Source organism: Chiloscyllium punctatum, chromosome 38, assembly GCF_047496795.1.
Source record: "Chiloscyllium punctatum isolate Juve2018m chromosome 38, sChiPun1.3, whole genome shotgun sequence".
Classification (NCBI taxonomy): domain Eukaryota; kingdom Metazoa; phylum Chordata; class Chondrichthyes; order Orectolobiformes; family Hemiscylliidae; genus Chiloscyllium; species Chiloscyllium punctatum.
The window spans coordinates 21,605,365-21,625,575 of NC_092776.1; the positions used below are offsets into that span (position 1 = coordinate 21,605,365).

Below are 20,211 nucleotides of genomic sequence, written 5' to 3' on the forward strand. Positions count from 1 at the left end.
GGACTTTTGCCTGTCCCATGTATGTAAATATAATTCTGTCTGACTTGTCAACATGAGGCTCATTTGAAGTAATCTATTGGATACACGGGTAGTATAGAGTCATAGAGTTATAGAGATGTACAGCATGGAAACAGACCCTTCAGTCCAACATGTCCATTCCGACCAGATATCCCAACCCAATCTAGTCCCACCTGCCAGCACCCGGCCCATATCCATCCAATCCCTTCCTATTCATGTACCTATCCAAATTCCTCTTAAATGTTGCAATTGTACCAGCTTCCACCACTTCCGCTGGCAGTTCATTCCACACACATACCACCCTCTGTGTGAAAAAGTTCCCCCATAGGTCTGTTTTTTAACTTTCCCCTCTCACCCTAAACCTATGCCCTCTAGTTCTGAACTCCCCGACCCCAGCGAAAAGACTTTGCCTATTTACCCTATCCATGCCCCTCATAATTTTGTAAACCTCTATAAAGTCACCCCTCGGCCTCCGACACTCCAGGGAAAACAGCCCCAGCCAGTTAAGCCTCTCCTTATAGTTCAAATTCTCCAACCCCGGCAACATGCTTATAAATCTTTTCTGAACTCTTTCAACTTTCACAACATCTTTCCGATAGGAAGGAGACCATAATTGCATGCAATATTCCAACAGTGGCCTAACCAATGTCCTGTACAGCTGCAACATGACCTCCCAACTCCTGTACTCAATACTCTGACCAATAAAGGAAAGCATACCAAACGCTTTCTTCACTATCCTATCTACCTGCAACTCCACTTTCAAGGAGCTATGAACCTGCACTCCAAGGTCTCTTTGTTCAGCAACACTCCCTCAGACCTTATCATTAAGCATATAAGTCCTGCTAAGATTTGCTTTCCCAAAATGCAGCACCTCACATTTTACTGAATTAAACTCCATCTGCCACTTCTTAGCCCATTGGCCCATCTGGTCCAGATCCTGTTGTAACCTCAAGTATCCCTCTTCGCTATCCACTTCACCTCCAATTTTGGTGTCATCTGCAAACTTACTAATTGTGCCTCTTATGCTCACATTGAAATCATTTATGTAAATGACAAAAAGTAGAGGACCCAGCACTGATCCTTGTAGCACTCTACTGGTCATAGGCCTCCAGTCTGAAAAACAACCCTCCACCACCACCCTGTGTCTTCTACCTTTGAGCCAGTTCTGTATCCAAATGGCTAGTTCTTCCCGTATTCTGTGAGAGTTAACCTTGCTAACCAGTCTCCCATGGGGAACCTTGTCAAACGCCTTACTGAAGTCCATATAGATCATGTCTACTGCTCTGCCCTCATCAATCCTCTTTGTTACTTCCTCAAAAAACTCAATTAAGTTTGTGAGACATGATTTCCCACGCACAAAGCCACATTGACTAAACCTAAACAGTCCTTGCCTTTCCAAATACATATATATCCTGTCCCTCAGGATTCCCTCCAACAACTTGCCCACCACCGACATCAGGCTCAATGCTCTATAGTTCCCTGGCTTGACCTTACCACCCTTCTTAAACAGTGGCACCACATTAGCCAACCTCCAGTCTTCCAGCACTTCACCTGTGACTATTGATGTCCTATAAGGGTCAGTTAATTTCAATTATTCAAATGCAGTAACAAAAAATACTTGTCATAACATTAGTTACAGCCATATCAGTTAATGCTATTCAAACAAAATATCTAAGAAACACATTAGGAGGCATAATTTATTTCATCGGGACATCAGATTGAGGCATCAAGGAGATATGTTTCTTTTATGTGAGCTATTTCTTTTAAAGCAATTTTGGTCTCCTTCCCATTGGGAGGATGCTGTGAAATTTGAAAGGGCCCAGAAAAGATCCACAAGGATGTTGCCAGGATTGGAGGGCCCGAGCCATAGGGAGAGCTTGAATAAGATGGGGCTCTTTTCCCTGGAGTGTCAGAGGCTGAGGGGTGACCCCACAGAGGCCCATAAAGTCATGAGCGGCAAGAATAGGATAAACAGACAAAGTCTCCTCCCCGGGGCAGAGTTATCCAGAACTAGAGGGCACAGATTAAACTTGAGGTGAAGGAAAGAAATTGTTCCAGCAAACAGCATTATCTGGCTTCACAATAGATCAAACTGCCTTGATGATATCTGAAATTCACTGCAATTAAATTCTCCCCTTGCATGGGCCATGATCAGATTACACCCCAGACAGAGCGAGCCAGAAAAACAGCTACCCTTGTGAATTGCCATCTCCAGAGTCTGGGGTTAAACTATGAAGTCAAACACAACTCTAGAGCACACCTCTGTGCTTCATTATATTTCTTAAACAAAGCTAGCAAAATGTTCTAATTATTTAAATAGATTTCTTGTGGGAAAAGCTAAAGGATCATAGACAATTGACAACTTAAAAGTCATCCTTCTCTAAATCTGTGGCTTGATCATTTCACAAGATACCACCAAATGTTTTGTGCCATTATTCACAGCGAGTTATATATTATATTGACTTATAATGATATGAGTATTATTCTAATTCACCACATATTACTCTGCTCTGAGGTGAAGCTGTTTATCTTCTTTGGATACTTTTGATACAAATTTAAATTGACAGGTTCAAGAATGAAACAAGATATTTTTATAGGAGTAATAGAAGTTTCCTGTGACAAGGCTCACCTTTTGTCAAGAGTAGTACAATTTGGATACATCTTATTAACAATTGTATACTTTTGGAGACAGTAACAGATGTTTTATTGTTTCTGTGAACCAGATTTTGACAGCGTCTCCCTCTCTTGAACTTACGAAATAAAACATCTGACTCTCTTCAACATTCCTATGCCCAGAACAGAGCTGAACATTGGATCGAAAATGCTTCTCACTGTGAAATCCCTTAATTATTCTAAATAACTCAGTTATTTAATTCTTCAACTGCCTAACCACATGAGAATTCAGGTTTATGTGACTATTTACCATAATTCGTCCCGCAATTTATTTTAATTTAATTTAGTCCAGCAATATATATCTTATACTGGCAAATTACTGAAAGATTGACAGACAATATTTTGTTGGAAGTGGAAATGATGGCTAGGTTTTGATTTCTGGATCACCTTTTGTTTGAACATACTACTCACATCTATAAGTAAAACCTTATTGAGGCTTGCTGGTCTTATCTGTGGGCTGGAGCCAGTGAGAGAACTATGTTGCGTTGTTTCAAGAAGGCCCACCAAACTCAAGCCTATTAGGCTGTGCTGAGGCTATTAGTGGGTCTTTTCCAGGAATCAAGCATCAGGTTTGAAGTTTTGCCAATCAGAGGATGGTAGCTCCTTTGCTCAACAGTGCCATTGCAGAGGCTGTGACTTTTGCTGGAAGGACAGGCACTGGGGTCCCATATTATGGAGTGACCCAGGACAAAGGCATTTGGACAACAGAGTTTCATGGGGTGTGGAGTGCATGGAGAAGGGTGTAGGGAGGTCAGCAGCAAAGGCAGATGGTGACTGTCAATTGCCACTTCTCTGTCCCCATGGGGTATATTGAGGGACAACTCCCTATAGTCAGAAAGTGACAAGCTGGTGGTTTTAATTGTTGCATTGTGACAGGCCCTCTTGATCTGAGTTAATATCCACCTCCAAACTCAAAGCCAGAGGATGCAGAAGATCCTGCCAGTATGTAAAATATTAAAAGGAAAAATGCCTTTTAAAGAAATCGGGACAGCTTGGAAAATTCTGCTGGTTTGGAAAAAAAATGTGAACATGGTACATAAATCTGCAATTACTCTTCTCTGCCCTTTTAGTACATCATTACCTTCGATGTTAAATGCCAGCAGCAAAACTGTTTTATTACTCACTCAGAAATCAGGCACTGCAGTTGCTACCATCAGGAAAATGTAATCTGGAGAAATAAAAGTATTATTTGCTTCACAATTTGAACCTATGGCACTGAACTAAATTATATTGGATGCCATATAACTAATGAAAGCTAATACACGAAGTAAAACATAAATATGGGCTAAAAAAAGAGAGGAGGAAAATAGCTTTGAACATTTCTCAGAACTTCCTTTTTATGATGAAATTATATAATCACACGAATCACAGTATAACATCATTTATATAGTCTTTGAAGTTTAAATTGATTAATTTGCTTATTGCACAAAATCTTCTGATGAATTCCTCTTTACATAATCATTGCTCGTTAACAATAGCTAGGTGAGATTGTAACCCATCTGGTTGGCGTAATAGAAAGATTTTCTGGTAATGTTAAAATACACATAAAATCTGATGTTTGTCAGCATGTTCTTGACATGAATGTGTATTTTGAAATTTTTACTGCTTTACTCGTGACAGCTGGTTGCGTAATGACTGATGCCAATTTTTGTTGGCAATGTCAAGCTGAAGTTCTCACAACACATGTAAAAACTGCCCGCACTGGTTGAATTGAGTTAAAATCTTGGACAACAACAGAAAGAAATTTGTGATTATCACAGTCCATTCCATATATTGTTTACAGAGACCATTTCACATATTCATTCTGCCCTTTCAAAGAATTCCCCAATGAGTGAGGGATCAAAGCAGAATGTATTGAGTTAACCTAAATGCAGTTGATTTGAGTACTGAGTCCATTTGCCATGTAAACAGAACTAATGCAGCCATGTTAGTGTTCCTGACAAGTGACTGTGGAGTCTAACCAAAGATTTGGTCTAAGTAGCACAGCAAATTGCTACTATAAGAATTGAAATGTACATTACTGAGGAACAAAATTATAATTCTACCAGTGTTCTTTGCTGCAATAATAGGACTGAGCTGGGCATAGCGATGAAGCAACTATTTCAAAATTTAAAAACATTATTAATTCCTTCATATCATTAGCATGAATGGAATTCAGCATGTGCTTAAACCAGTGTCCAAGACCAACATCATAAATTGGCCCATATCTTAGATTTTTAATAGCGTAATTTGCATAAACTATAAAATGATACAAATGTGCTTTCCTTCATTTTAAATCATACCAAGCACATCAAATATATCCTTTATTTCCATTATTTTAATAGTTTAGAATCTTAAGATAAAAGCACAGCTTAATTAAAAAAAATAACTAGTGCTGCATTTCAAATAAACTGATTATGTATACTTTTACACATAAACTACAATAATAATTTTGCATGTGCTATTTAAATAATTTAGAACATGTGTTATTTAAAATGTGAAGGGCACTAGGAACATGGGACTCAGTACTGCTTCACATTTTGATACTCATCTACTGCATAGAGTTAATTAGAATATGCATCTATCACCGTGCCTCACCTCAGAATGACTGCCCATTCACAGCTGCGCTCCTTGCGATCGACCTCAAATTAAGGCAAGTGGTATCCAACAGAGAAATCAAAGCATGAACCAGCTGGAGCTGTTCTGGCTAATTCCTACTGGTGTATTACAGAGTTATATTGAAGTAGATCTGAGAGTAAGTCTTTGATTTGAACCTGGAATGGGTTTTAGGCTGGTAAGGAATCTTGTGGATGCGTACATTGGTTGGTCTAGAATTCTGCCCAGAGAATTTTAACTTTGGAATGTTATTTGAACTTGACACATGGGGTTTTGTTGGTACACAGTACTTAAAACAGGAATGCACTTTCTCAAGGGAGGTTACAGTCATTTAGTTGATACTGTTGCCTTTCATTCTGGGGCTCATGGTGGAAATGGTGAGGGCAAGGGTAGAAGTTCTTTTTCCCAACAAAAGCAGGATAAAAACAAAATTTAATATCCTCAGGCTTTAAGAGGCAGTGGAGATGGTCATTTCTGCAAGCATTATTCCAGGGCATAGATAAAAATGCAAGAAATACTTCAATGATGTGGCAGGAGCAACAAGTTAGTAAAGCTCTTTTATTTCACACCTTATGTCAAAAACCTCTGGCAACCTGTCCTTGGTCCCTTTGTCCAGCACTTCACACAAGCACACAGAATAATTTCTTACTTTGCATCACATCCTTCATTATTGCGTAAATATGCTGCTTGGCCTCTCATTCTTGTCTGATGACTTCTTCCTGAATTGACACTCCAGCCAATTGTTTTCGATGCAACTCCTTGAATACCTCTTCCTCAGTATGCTCTCACTTGGCATGAAACCCAATTGAAGCTCCATGCATGCATTATGTCCTCTCAGTAGTTATTTACTAATTCTTGCCCTCTGTGGGAGAAAATGGTGGAACACAGGACAAGAAAAGCAGAACTGAGGAAGAACACTAAGTGTCATGATCTTCTCCAAGTTGGAGCGAAAAGCTTTCAGGATCAGTAGCTTACTATATTGTAGATTTCAAGACCAAGTGCTTTTCTGATCAAAGTATATGACTATTAATTATATCCTTACATGCACCTCAAAAAATGTACATTTAGCTATCCTAGCTAGATTAAACTACATTGCTAAGACTATTACTATTGGGAGAAAGTGAGGATTGTAGATGCTGGAGATCAGAGTCAAAAGGTGTAATGCTGGAAAAGCACAGCCAGTCAGTGAGCATTGAGGAGCAGGAGAGTCGCTGTTTCAAGCATAAGCTCTTCATCAGGAATGTGGGGGGAGCTCAAGGGCACTAAGAGATTAATGGAAGAGGGGTGTGGCTGGAGGGGAAGGTAGCTAGGAATGCAATAGGTAGATGAAGGTGGGGGGGTGATGGTGATAGGTTGGAGCAGAAGTTGTAGTGGATAGGTGGGAAGGAAGATGGACAGGTAGGACAGTTCAAGAGGGCGGTGCCAAGTTGGAGGGTTGGATCTGGGATAAGGGAGGAGAGGGGAGATGAGAAAACTGGTGAAGTCGACATTGATTCCTTGTTCAAAGTTTGTGAAAAGATTTGTAGCTCGGGTGCTCGTTGTTGTGGTTCTGTTCGCTGAGCTGCGAATTTGTGTCGCAGACATTTCGTCCCCTGTCTAGGTGACATCCTCAGGGAGCCTCCTGTGAAGCGCTTCTGTGATCGTTCCTCTGGCATTTGTAGTGGTTTGAATCTGCCGCTTCCGGTTGTCAGTTCCAGCTGTCCATTGCAGTGGTTGGTATATTGGGTCCAGGTCGATGTGCTTATTGATTGAATCTGTGGATGAGTGCCATGCCTCTGGGAATTCCCTGGCTGTTCTCTGTTTGGCTTGTCCTATAATAGTGGTGTTGTCCCAGTCGAACTCATGTTGCTTGTCATCTGCGTGTGTGTATCCTTAGTTATCCTTAGTAGCCACACACGCAGATGACGAGCAACATGAATTCGACTGGGACAACACTACTATTATAGGACAAGCCAAACAGAGAACAGCCAGGGAATTCCTAGAGGCATGGCACTCATCCACAGATTCAATCAATAAGCACATCGACCTGGACCCAATATACCGGCCACTGCAGCGGACAGCTGGAACTGACAACCGGAAGCAGCAGATTCAAACCACTACAAATGCCGGAGGAAAGATCACAGAAGCGCTTCACAGGAGGCTCCCAAACACTGAGGATGTCACCTAGACAGGGAATGAAATGTCTGCAACACAAATTCCTTGATTCCTTGTGTTTGGAGGGTCCCAAGGCAGAAGATGAGGTGTTCTTCCTCCAGTCATCGGGTGGCTAGGATTTGGCAGTGGAGGAGGCCCAGGACTTGTATGTCCTTGGCGGAGTGGGAGAGGGAGTGAAGTGCTCAGCCACTGATTGGTGGGGTTGTATAGTGAATATGTCCCAGAGATGTTCTCTGAAAAATTCCACAAGTTGACATCCTGTCTCCCCAATGTAGAGGAGACCACAATGAAAGCAATGGACACAGTAGATGAGGTGATTGGAGGGGCAGGAAAATGTCTGCCAGATGTTGAAGGATCCTTTAGCAGCTCAGATGGAGGTGAGGGGAAAGGTGTGGGCCCAGGTTTTACACCTTTTGCAGTGCTAGGAATGGAGGGTGAGTTGGTGGGGGTGTGGACATAATGAGGGAGTTCCGGAGGGAATGGTCTCTGCGGAATGCTGAATGGAGTGGGGAATGCTTTACATATCTGGTGGTGGGGTCTGTCTCTAGGTGGCAGAAATGACAGAGGATGATGCATTATTTCCGGAGATCGGTGGGGTGGAAGGTGAGCACCAGAGGGTTCTATCCTTATTGTGGTTGGAGGGGTGGGGTTCAAGGGCGGAAGTGCGGGAAGCAGAGGAGATGTGCTAGAGGGCATTGTTGACCATGGGAGGGGAAATTGCTGTCCTTGAAGTATGAGGCCATCTGGGATGTTCTGGAGTGAAATTGATTCTCCTGGGAACAGATGCGGCGGAGGCGGAGGAATTGGCAGTAAGGGATAGTATTTTTACAGGAGAGGGGATGGGAGGAGGTGTACTCAAGGTAGCTGTGGAAGTCGGTGGGTTTGAAGTAGATGTCGGTGTTGAGTCAGTCGCCGGAAACGGAGATGGTGAGGTCCAAGAAGGGGAGGGAGGTGTCTGAAATGGTCCAAGTGACTTGAGGTCAGGGCAGGAGGTGTTCTTGAAACTGACGAACTGTTCAGCCTCCTTGTGGGAGCGCAAGACGGTGCCAACACAGTCATTGATGTAGCAGAGGAAAAGGTAGGGAATGGTGCCGGAGTAACTGCGGAAGATGGACTGTTCCATGTACCTGACAAAGAGGCAGGTATAGCTGGGGCCCATGTGGGTGCCTACTATTGCTCAGCTTATCAGTGTCAATCTAATTTTTGTACATTTTCTCTTTCCACTAGGTCCTTCACAACAACAGGGACCTCCATATGAATTTAACTCAGAAGGAAAAAATCCTTCTATGGAGATACTATGATGCACTGCATCATTCCTAAGCACCATCACAGAGATTGGCACCCTGGGTGGGTTAAAGAATAACAACCAGTGTCTGCATGTGTTACATCATTATTATGAGTGAGAGAATGGAAATTTTGAATGAGAGCTTGCCAGGGGCAAAGTTCTTCTAACATTGCTGAGGTGTATAGAGATATAGGCATTTTTTAGTCACTCATGGGATGTGGGTATCACTAGCTGGGCCAGCATTCATTATCCATCTCTAGTTCCTCTTGGGTAGGTGGTGGTGAGTGGGCTTCTTGATTCACTGCATTCTGTTTGGAGACTAACTACGAAAGGTGCTTCACACAAGAAGTTGTGCAAGTTACTGAAAGGTATGCCAAAATGTTATAGAGCAATTGTTGAAAACATGGTGGCATTGTCTATGTAAACATTATTATGTCACATACCATCACCACATTGTAATCTACTTTGGAGTGTGTGGCAGGACAATGGGGTCCTCATAACAGGAAACAATGTAACCAACCTTTGGAGTTTTAGTGGAAGGTCAAGTGGTTGCCATGCGAATTCTCTCCACCTCTTTAAAGGAATCAGTGCGTCAAATAGTAGGTGATTTCAAACTATTACTTAGATGTGCTGTGCAGCTTACAACCTTTAGCCTCAGTGACAGTTAGGTAAGTTAGGCAACTGGAACTTTGGAAACTGCTGTGAAGCATCTGAAGAATCATGGATGTCAGTGGGAAGAGACTAGACAAGGGGAAAAAGTTGAGTCATGATAGGAAAAGATTAATTCCCTGGTGCATGGACAAACTGCAACAATAGGTCTACCCAAGCAGTCCTGTTTGTGGATTTTTCAGAGGAAGGTAGAAGCCGGCTGTATGGGTTTCAGGCCTGTACAGTGGTAGGCTGTTGTGGGGGATGGGGGGAGGGGCCGGTGGGTGGTAGTAGATCCCCAGGTGAGATCAGGTTAGTGATGGTCATGGACACAGTCGCTTGATGTTGAAAGTGGAGTCATGGTCTGGGAGCAGTTTATGCCATCTTCCATAACATTTGTGCCCTAGCTACCCTATCTACTAATGTCTGTCAAAGTTGTAGAGAGTAAACTGGGTCAAGCTGCTCTGAGGATAGTGAAAGGGCTACACTCTTCAGCTGAAACCTCATTGGTTTGAAACTCTGAAGTCATCAATCACAAACATCTCAAAGGTCTCAATGTAAACAGTTTAGGGTTCTTCTGAAATCTCTTGGAGATAATATTTCAGAAATACTCCAAGTTAGTAACCCTTCATTTAAGATTAGGTCTGGGGTTGACAAACTGGTGACAAATAAATTTAATACAATTATTATGCTCTGCAAAAAGTCATGTTTTGATCATATTTTAATTCACACATGGGATGTGAGCATTGCTGACTAGTCCAGCATTTAATGTCCATCCCAATATTAATTAGGTAGTTAAGAGTCAGCCACGTTGTGGGCTTCTGAGGTTACATGTAGACCAGACTAAATAAGGATGGTATTAATTAAGCATATGCATTTTCATGATAATGACAATGATTGTATAGCCATTGTTAGGCTAGTCTTTCATTCCAGATTTATACTGAATTCAAATTTCACCATCTGTCCAGGTCGGAAGCAATCCATGCCTCCTGAACATTTTGCTGAGTTTCTGGATTGCTAGACCAGTGACAGTGCCACTACACCACTACCTATCCATATGGTACTTTAGCCTGAGATTTCTTTTTATATACTGAATTTGTAGGTTCTGTAACCCAGAAAGAAATTGGCTGGATAGATTCAGTACTTTTTTATGCAACTTTAAGTGTATAACAATGACTGTTAATGCAATATGCCTTTGTGATAGTTGCAAAGGGAACGAGTGAGTCAACAGTCGTACTGCTCTGCTGGCTAATCTCTGAACTCTGACTGCAATACATAGTGATGCTCTCATTCCTCTCTTCACCCCCAACCCCACTTACCTTCTGCCTTCATTGAATTGTCCTTTGTAAGATGAGACAGCCCTTTGCTGTCTCCAAAAACAAAGTCCTTACTTGGCTTGAGACTGGATTTCCAACCTATAGTCATCTCACAACCCTCAGAGAGCTGCTGGCCAGCAATACCAATAGTAGCAGCAGTCAGGACAAAAATCTGGGACATAAACAGAAAGTGCTGTGGAAATTCAACAGGTCTAACAGCATCTGTAGAGAGAACAACAGAGTGGCGATTCAAGTCCAGTGAACCTTTATTAATTCTTGGACACCTCAGATATCTTCCCAGGACCATGAACTCACTATTAAACATCAAGCTACTGTATCCATGACCTTCATTAACCTCATCTCACCTGGGATGTCCTTCCGACAGCCTCCCACCTAATAGGCCCCCAACTCCATACAGCCCACTTATACCTGTTTCCCAAAATCCACAAATAGGACTGCTCAGACACACTTACTTTTACACCCACTGTTCCTGTCCCAGGGAATTTATCTCTTCCTACCTTGACTTGACTTTTTCTCTCCTTGTCTAGTCCCTTTCCAATTATATCCATGATTCTTCTGATGCCTTACATCCATTTCAAATTTCCAGTTTTCTGGCACCAACCACTTCCCCAAAAAAAGTCTGATGAAGGGTCACTGGACTCAAAATTTGAGAACTTTTTTTTCTGTTTAGACCTACTTAGTTCATCCAGCACTTTTATGTTTTTGTTTCAGATTTCCAGCATCTGCAATTCTTTGTTTTATCTCAGAATCTGGGAACTGCTTGTAGTCTAAGTTCTGGTCTCCATGGTCAGTTAAGTGCAGTTGTGGAGAGAGGAAATGAGCCCTGGGTGGCTGGGGAGAAGGGATAGGAATCTTGATGAAGAGACCAGGGTCTGACAAAACAAAAAACCAATAAGGTCATTTCAGAACCTCAACTGGCCAAGATGTGGTAGCCTGCCTTAGATCTCAGTTGTCACATGTAAAGATTTCCTACAGAACAAGGACAGTCATAAGAGTGTTGAGAAGACCATTCAAGGACTTTTATAGGTGCTCTTCACTTGCAAACCTGCCAACAGGGAGACCGCATAATTTTGATCTATGTGGGTGGTGGGTGAACTGAAGGAACAGAAGAAAAATAGGCTGGAACAAAGAATAGTAACCAGAAACTTAACTGCAGCTAATTGATGGTGAATTACATTGAATAAATGCTGATTTTGGTTATGTTATTTCACCCTCCTGTCAATTTTTAAACCTGTCACTTTTTAAATCTGCTAGAGTGTATGAGACATTGAGAAAGAATAATAGATCTAGTTAGCCATGTTCCACTCAAATTTCATCACTTGTCAGTTAATTTCTGGGTACATTAATGAAATAATGAACTACCCAGAGTATCCAATCCTTCTGGTTGTAGGTGATTTATTTGAAGCCATGAGACCTATGAGGAGAAGAAATGCATTAATTAAAGATATAGTTCTGTGCAGTTGTTATCCTTTGTTTATACCCTGAATTCATTGACCTCTAGATATTAAACATTGGGAGTGAACTGATATTTTGGTAGTGATGTAAATTTCTTTCAGTTCAGCAATAATGTTAAAGGCTTAATTAATTCTGAGGATTGAATGGTCTTCATAACTTGCAGGTCTTTCAGAATGAAGTGACTATAATTTTTATTCTTTATACTACTGGTTAATTTAAAATCAATAATTCATTTTTATTACACACATAATGATTGATTAGTACAGGCTAGTTAGGTGTCATATAGAGCACCAATATATTTCTGCTGCCTTTGTTTTAGCTAATTGGTCCTTGTAGTCCATTTTGATAGATGAGTAATAGTCTAGGCAGTGTGCAACTTTTGACAAATAATTGATGGAAAATAAAACCAGAAGACAGCGGCATTCAAAATTCCATTGGTAGTACTTTACTGTAATGGAGTTGTCTTAATGAAATCCACTCCTTGATTAGGAATAATATTTTATGTGCATTTTCATATTTTTGCTTCAGTGCTGACAAATGGCATTTATAACAATATGAGTAATTTGCATAGTCATTGGTTTAAGTCATTATATCCATTAGACTTGACAACAAAGACACTTTCTGACCCCATTACTAGGGATCATGTCATAGTTACCTTTTTGAATATACCAAACTCAAACTGCAATGAATAATGCAAGAGCTGAGAAACCATTCAGCAAATCATCCACCTTATGAAGAAAGTGATGGTGTAAATGTCTGAATACTAGTCAAACACATCACCTTGTTAAAAATACATTTCTCCCTGCTGAAGTAAAAAATAACATGCATTTATACAACACGTTTAATATAGGAAAACATCTCAAGGTGCTTCATCGGAGCATTATCAAATGAAATTTAACACCAAACCACAAAAGGAGATAATACAGCTGGTGAGCAAAACTTTGGTCAGATACATAGATTTCAAATTTTTTAAACAAGGAACATGGGATATAGAGATCAAGAGGTCTAGTACAGGAATTGCAGAGCTTTGGGCTTTGGCAGTTAAGTGGAGTAATTGGGAAATAGCATGTGGCGAGAATTGGAGGCATGTAGCTATCTTGGGTATATGTAAGACTATCATTGTCCATGGAAACAAGACATCTATCGATTAAAATTTGTACATAAAACAATGCTGTTACAATAGCATTATTCTGACAGTGGGTGAGTATAATACATACACTGAAAGTCAAATGTATAAGGTATGTTCAGTTTAGTTTCTTTCTTACTTGGCATTGTATGGTGATTGAAAGAATAGGCATAGTTTTAGACTAGCTCAATTGGTATAGACAAGTGGATTCAGATTAGGTGCTCATTTAATATGAATCAACAAATTTAACTTTAAGCTGGATATCCAACCCAACCCTATCCTGTTCCTGTCACATAAGTTAGGGTAAAATCAGGCAGCAAATACAGTAAGTTATTCTGGATCCCTGGTATATCATAGAAGCTTAGGGCAAGTTACTCTTACAGCCTGCAGAATTGAATAGGGTTAAAAACATAATCCAGTAGTTCTCAACAGCTTCAGGATGGCAAAATAACTTGAGTAATTTTCATCGGACATGCAGGATCAAACATTCCACCTTAGTTTCCAACTGGTCCTGTCCTTTAAAATTGCTACCCAATTTTCTCCACAATTTATATAGTACCTTTAACAAGACTTTTCACAGGTGCAACACTAAATAGAATTTGAAACCCATTCACAAAATAACCAAAATCTTGGTTGAGGGGAAGGTTTCAACAAGCAATTTAACAGAGGAGGGAAGGTACAATGTGGAGATGCTTAATATATTTCTCAAGACAATTGGACCAATATATTTGAAGGCAAATAAGAGTTTAATTGCTTTTTGATGGAGGATGGTTTGGATCATCTGTGTTTATAAATTCTAGCTCCAAGCTATAAAAGAAACGTATTGTCTTCTTTTTCTGTTATACATTTCTGATGTATTGAAATGTATCAGATACTCTGAAGTCCTTCACATAAATCAATTAATTAGTTCTTAGTTGAAAGTTTAACAACAAATAGTTTTCATTTATTTCTGTTATAAAACCTTTATTTAAACCATAAAAGCTAGTACCTTAGATTTGCTCTATAAAGCTGCCTTTGGGAGCAGTATGGATACAATTTATAGAGAGATATGTACTAAAGATATTTATGAAAAAAACAGGATAGAGTGGTAGTGGATAGAATGGTCGCTGAGAGCAATTCCTAGAAATTTTGGAAACATGTAAGTCCACCTTATTATTCTTCCATTCAGTCTCCCTTCCAGCAGCTGGCCAGGTTGACAGGTTGGTGGGTGAGGCTACAGCACATGGTCTCAATAAGGGGACTATTTGTTCCTTAGTTTTGACTGGTCATGAAGCAAAGCAAACAGGAGGCATTGAGGCAAGTATCAGCAGAGTAAGGATGGTCAATTGTGAAAAGGGAGATCATATCAACAGAAGGTATGCTAGCAGATATGGGGAGGATTCTTAATACTCCCGGCTCCAAAACAGTACTGGAAAAGCACGTACTGGCTTGATCTCACTGACCTTCTCTACCTTTAGCCATCTACTTCCCCAAATCCTAAAATTAAATTTAAATCATGTTCCTAACTGCACTACACTAAATAGTAGAATTAAGTGTCCTGGCTCTTGGAAGCAGGAAACTCAAATGCCACCTATAACTGTAAAGATGAAGGCAGGCTTATGTTGTATTTGGTTCTGAAAGGGTTGATTGAGTGCATTGTAATGATGTCATGTGGAAGTAGGATCTCTGGGAGGCAGACCCCGAAGCCAAGTCCTCCCAACAATCTTTGAAGTGATGTAAAGTCTATTTTAGTAACCTGTAAAAACTTGGAGAGATATTATAAACTTCATCTTATTTACTCTTCAAGACTCTTCATGTTAGACTCTTCTTGTTGCACAATGGACCAGATAAACCCCTGAAGAATTCATTCATTTAAAGTCATACTGTCATAGAGATGTACAGCATGGAAACAGATCCTTCGGTCCAACTCATCCATGTTGACCATATATCCTAAATTATTCCAGTCCCATTTGCCAGCACTTGGCTCATATATATCCCTCTAAGCCCTTCTGATTCATGTACCCATCCAGATGCCTTTTAAATGTAGCTATAATAGCTCATTCCATACTTAAAGGATACGGATAGCAGTGCACTCACTGGTACGCACACAGCGGCGTTGGGGTCATGATGTTTACTTCTTAAACATCGACCCCACTCATGCTACTATGGGGGAGGGTGGCTAATATCAGTATCACAGGGAATATTTTTGAAAGATGTTGTTTCTGTATTTGAGAGCAATCATTGTTGTAAATATATTAATGAGAAGTGCATCTTACCAGAAAGTGTTTTTCAATAACACTTTTAAGAAATTATATTTGCAGCGCTCATTGTTATTGCACCAGTACAAAAAGCTTCTCTTGTTTTCATGCTAATGCGATAATGTAATGATTTTCCTTATTTGATCTCTTCACAGGTCACGGCTTGCAGATTTCATTACAAACTGTCAGCCGGAACCTCGTTCTGTAAGTGGCTGCTTAAAGCAGAACTATGCAGCCTGTTTACTTGCTTACTCTGGACTCATAGGTAAGCTTTAGTAAAGAGGACACACTTCCTTACGTTATGTACAATTATGTGGAATCTATGCAAAGAAACAGCTATTTGTCTCACCTTGGTGAATGTTGCTGTTCATGCTCCACACAAGCTTCTCTATACCACTCTACACCATTGTTTCAATGTATCAATTTATTCCTTTCTTCCCTATGTGTCTGTTTAACCACCTCATAAATATATCAATTACTCCTTGTGGGAAGCAGTCCCATATTCTAACCACATTTTGGGTCAAATGGATTCTTATAAATCTTCTGTTGCATTTAGCTGTGACTTCTTTATATTTATGGTTGTTAGATTAAACTGACTCTTGAACAGCCTCCCCATCCACAAGTGGAATTATTGATCAGGAGGTTACAGGCCCATGTAAATCCCAGAACTTTTTAAAGTTCAATTCTCAAGATAGCTTTTAACAATAGGTGCCATCTCAGCTCAGATAATAAGATGGCACCTATTGTCAATAACTATCTTGAGAATTGAACTTTTAAAAAGTTCTGGGATTTACATATGAAGGAACTGAAACTAACATGATTATTCTAAAAGATGAAAGACTCAAGCTAAATTTGTTTAATATTACATTCCATGACACTGCAATCCTGTTGCTATAAATTCTGCGTTGTATGATTCTGCTCCACAACCACCTGATGAAGAAGCAGTGCTTCAAAAGCTATTGCCTCCAAAAAAACATGTTGGACTATAACCTGGTATATGTATGATTTTTAACACTGCCTCCTAACATGTAGACAATGGGCCTGGAACCTCCTGATCAATAATTCCACTTGCGGATGGGGAGGCTGTTCGAGAGTCAGTTTAATCTAACAACCATAAATATAAAGAAGTCACAGCTAAATGCAACAGGAGATTCATAAGAATCCTTTTGTGATTGTGTGTTGTGTGATTTTTAACTTTGTCCACCCCAGTCCAACACCGGCACCTTCAAATTCTTTTAGGAGGCAGGAAGACTTGCAAAATGGCACAGTAAGCCATGGGCAGGTGCTGAAATTTCTCTAGCCACCGTACCATTTTACAAATGGTGTGAATAGTGACAGATGAACTGCTCATTCGGAACCAATTTAAATGGCTTTATCTTTATTGGCATTTTGCCAGTGGCAGAAGGTTCTGATACAACAGGGAGAACTGTCAGATTGTGATTTCCATTAGGCCCTCGTGGAGTTGTTTCTATTTAGGCATGCCATAGTCCTTAGAGTGATGCTGGAAAAGCACAGCAGGTCAGACACGTCCGAGGAGCAGGAAAATCAATGTTTCGGGCAAAAGCCCTTCATCAATCCTGATGAAGGGCTTTTGCCCTTTCAAACGAACCCACCCAGACCATTGCCCGAAACGTCGATTTTCCTGCTCATCGGATGCTGCCTGACCGGCTGTGTTTTTCCATCACCACTCTAATCCAGACTCTGATTTCCAGCATCTCCAGTCTACACTTTTGCATAGTCCTTGGACGACTCCACCCATGCAGTGACAGTGCCCATCCCAGTGATAACAATATTACCTGCCTCAGTGAGGTTCATCCTGGCTTTTGCTGAGTCCAATGTAATTGGCTTAGGCACCCCCAGCCCCTTCTTAGTAGACTTTGACAGCACACACCATCTTCTTCATCAGCTTTGCAGTTGTACTGCTGGTGCTGTTGAGATGCTAGCCCTCTGAGTGGATTGACAATTCTTTGGGCAGGTCCCCAAAGATGTAGTCTCGGGTCCTGCTACCTGCTGAGGTGGTGTTACCTTGACCCATCAACCAACCCATTTTTGGGTTTGGCAACAGTACCCTGGCATCTCCACAAAATTTAGCCCATCATCTTTAAAACCACCTCATCAATGAAAATGTGATTAAACATCTTTGTTCAAAGGCAATCACCATTGACTGGTTTATCTGAATGATCTGTTTCTGTCTTATAGTCTTATAATTTCTGTACCTCTAAGTCCATGTTAGACTCACACTTTCAGCATGGATCTATTATTGAATGACAATGCCTGAGAAATGGCTTATCCAATTTTCCATAAAACTGTCTTTTATCTTGCTTGGTACTATTGATGCTTGACTTTGAAAAATGGAAAACAGTAATGGGTGAGCAATTTCTTGCTATTTTTGAGCGCTTGCTTCTTTTCTAGTAACTATGATATGACAGCCAAAGTGTTTTATCTCAGAAAAAAAAACAGTTTGTGTTTGGTTAAATGAATGATCATTAAATTTGATCTTGGCTTCTCTTGACAGGAACTGTCATCACCCCAAACTATATTGATTCCACCGGCATCAGTGTGGCACCATGGTGTACTTGCAATGGAAGTGGGAACCAGAGGGAAGAGTGCGATGAATTCCACAATTTTTTTAAGGACAACAGATGTTTCAGTAAGTTCAAGTAGCAATTGTATTTAAATTTATCATTTAATTGTCATCCAAACACAAAATTTCGATGATATTGTCTGACAGATTGTAAAGTACTCTAACTTCCCGATACATCTGGATGAAAAAGCCTCTGGTTTACCTTGTCTTTTATGAGATTTGCCCTTTCAAAATATATTTGAAACTAACAAAACTAACTGAACATTTATACATCTATTCTTGATGTAGAATACATACCTATACGCATAAAAACAGAATGGTAAAAGAAAAATACATAAATATTGATCATGTTATTTCAGATAGATGTAAGTAGCATTGAAACAGATCGTCAATGCATATCAATTTAACTATATATCAAAATAACTACCATAAGTTACTTCAGTGACATCAATTTTTCAAACAGAAGTCACTGCCTCTGTTAGTGAGACAATGGGGAATATAATTCTTCTCTAATCCTGTGATGCACTTCAGCTGAAGAAGAAAACATACCAACAGTAAAAACTTGCGTGGGAGATTAGATTAGATTAGGTTCCCTACAGTGTGGAAACAGGCCCTTTGGCCCAACCAGTCCAAACCAACTCTCCGAAGGTTAACCCACCCAGACCCATTCCCCTGTGACTAATGCACCTAATGCTATGAGCAATTTAGCATAGCCAATTCACCTGACCTGCACATCTTTGGACTGTGGGAGGAAACTGGAGCACCCGGAGGAAACCCACGCAGACACAGGGAGAATGTACCAACTCCACACAGACAGTCGCCCGAGGCTGGAATCGAACTTGGGACCCTGGTGCTGTGAGGCAGCAGTGCTCACTACTGGGGATGGGCAGTATCAAAAATATCAAGGCTTTTGCTTAGTCCCATCAGTGATTCTTGGCACAATATTAGTATCATGTAATTTGGTGATGCCCACAATTACTGAAGCATACTTAGATTTTTCAAGTGATATTTTACTTAATTATTGATTAGAGTTTAATGCAACTGCATAGTATTCTTATTTTTGTTTAATTCTACAGAAAATGCTATACAAGCATTCGGTAATGGCACCGATGTGAATATTTGGCAATTAATGCCTCCTGTACTGACAACAGTATCATCGAAACAGAACTACACACCACAGCATAATTCTGAGTCAGTGAGCTATGGCAATGAAATTCACTCAGCAGATGATGACAGTGTCTTTCCTTTGTGTGCAAATTTACAGGTAAGGGATTGATATAAATCCATAGAAACCAAACAATGCCTACATGATTATCAAGGGTAATCATAGCAAAGAATTGAGAAAAAAAACCACTGATTAATTAGTATGAAGTAGAATACTCACATCCATGGCTTAAAACCTTAGAGATTTAACACTAGACATGAGGTAACTTGTCATCTTGTCTTGTCAGATGTAATTGACAGTTGTATTAGCAATGCGCTGACATTGCCAGGCTGCACAGATCTGTTGCCAAAAGATTTTTTTTCATTTTTACTGTATGTTAAGACAAAAAAAAAGCCACTTGATTGTTCTGATAACTCTTTGTGTTTAAGTCAAATTCAATAACTGAAACTGGCCAATTGATCATAAAACAATTTATTTCTATTTTAGTGTGGCAGTTATTGTGAGATTTGAAGTTCAATTAAATAAAACATTTATCTTGCCAGATAACCAAAGGGTTTGGACACATTACCACAATTGCAGTATTCACAAAAGAAAATTGTCCTTTAGCAAGAATACATTATTGGTGCCAATAATGGTGCTCCCTCTCATTGTTCACCCTTAGAGTGAGAAGATTTATAAATTACATCTGTAAAACACACTACTTAATACCTATCCTCTTGAAAATATTTATATTCAGTGATATTTAGCTGCATAAGAATTGAAGTATAAGTATTAGTAGCTATGTCTTGCCAACTGAAAGAAAAATAATAAATACTGTTACAGAATTGTAATTCATTTGAAAGCAGAACAAATGATAGCATTTTATTTTCAATATTAATTAAATTACATAAAACTGTAATTGCAGTTTTACAAAATAATGTATCCGAATAAGTCA

The 20,211-nt window shown here is 40.0% G+C and overlaps 1 protein-coding gene across 1 annotated transcript in view; it reads left to right on the forward strand.

The window, feature by feature from the left end:
- The window catches only part of gfra1b (gdnf family receptor alpha 1b), a 189,328-nt gene that overhangs the window by 158,634 nt on the left and 10,483 nt on the right, over nt 1-20,211 (forward strand). The window contains exons 5-7 of the mRNA XM_072557354.1: nt 15,684-15,793; nt 18,044-18,178; nt 19,189-19,376. Of these exons, the coding sequence (XP_072413455.1) occupies nt 15,684-15,793; nt 18,044-18,178; nt 19,189-19,376 (433 nt within the window). The remainder of the gene's footprint in view (nt 1-15,683; nt 15,794-18,043; nt 18,179-19,188; nt 19,377-20,211) is intronic.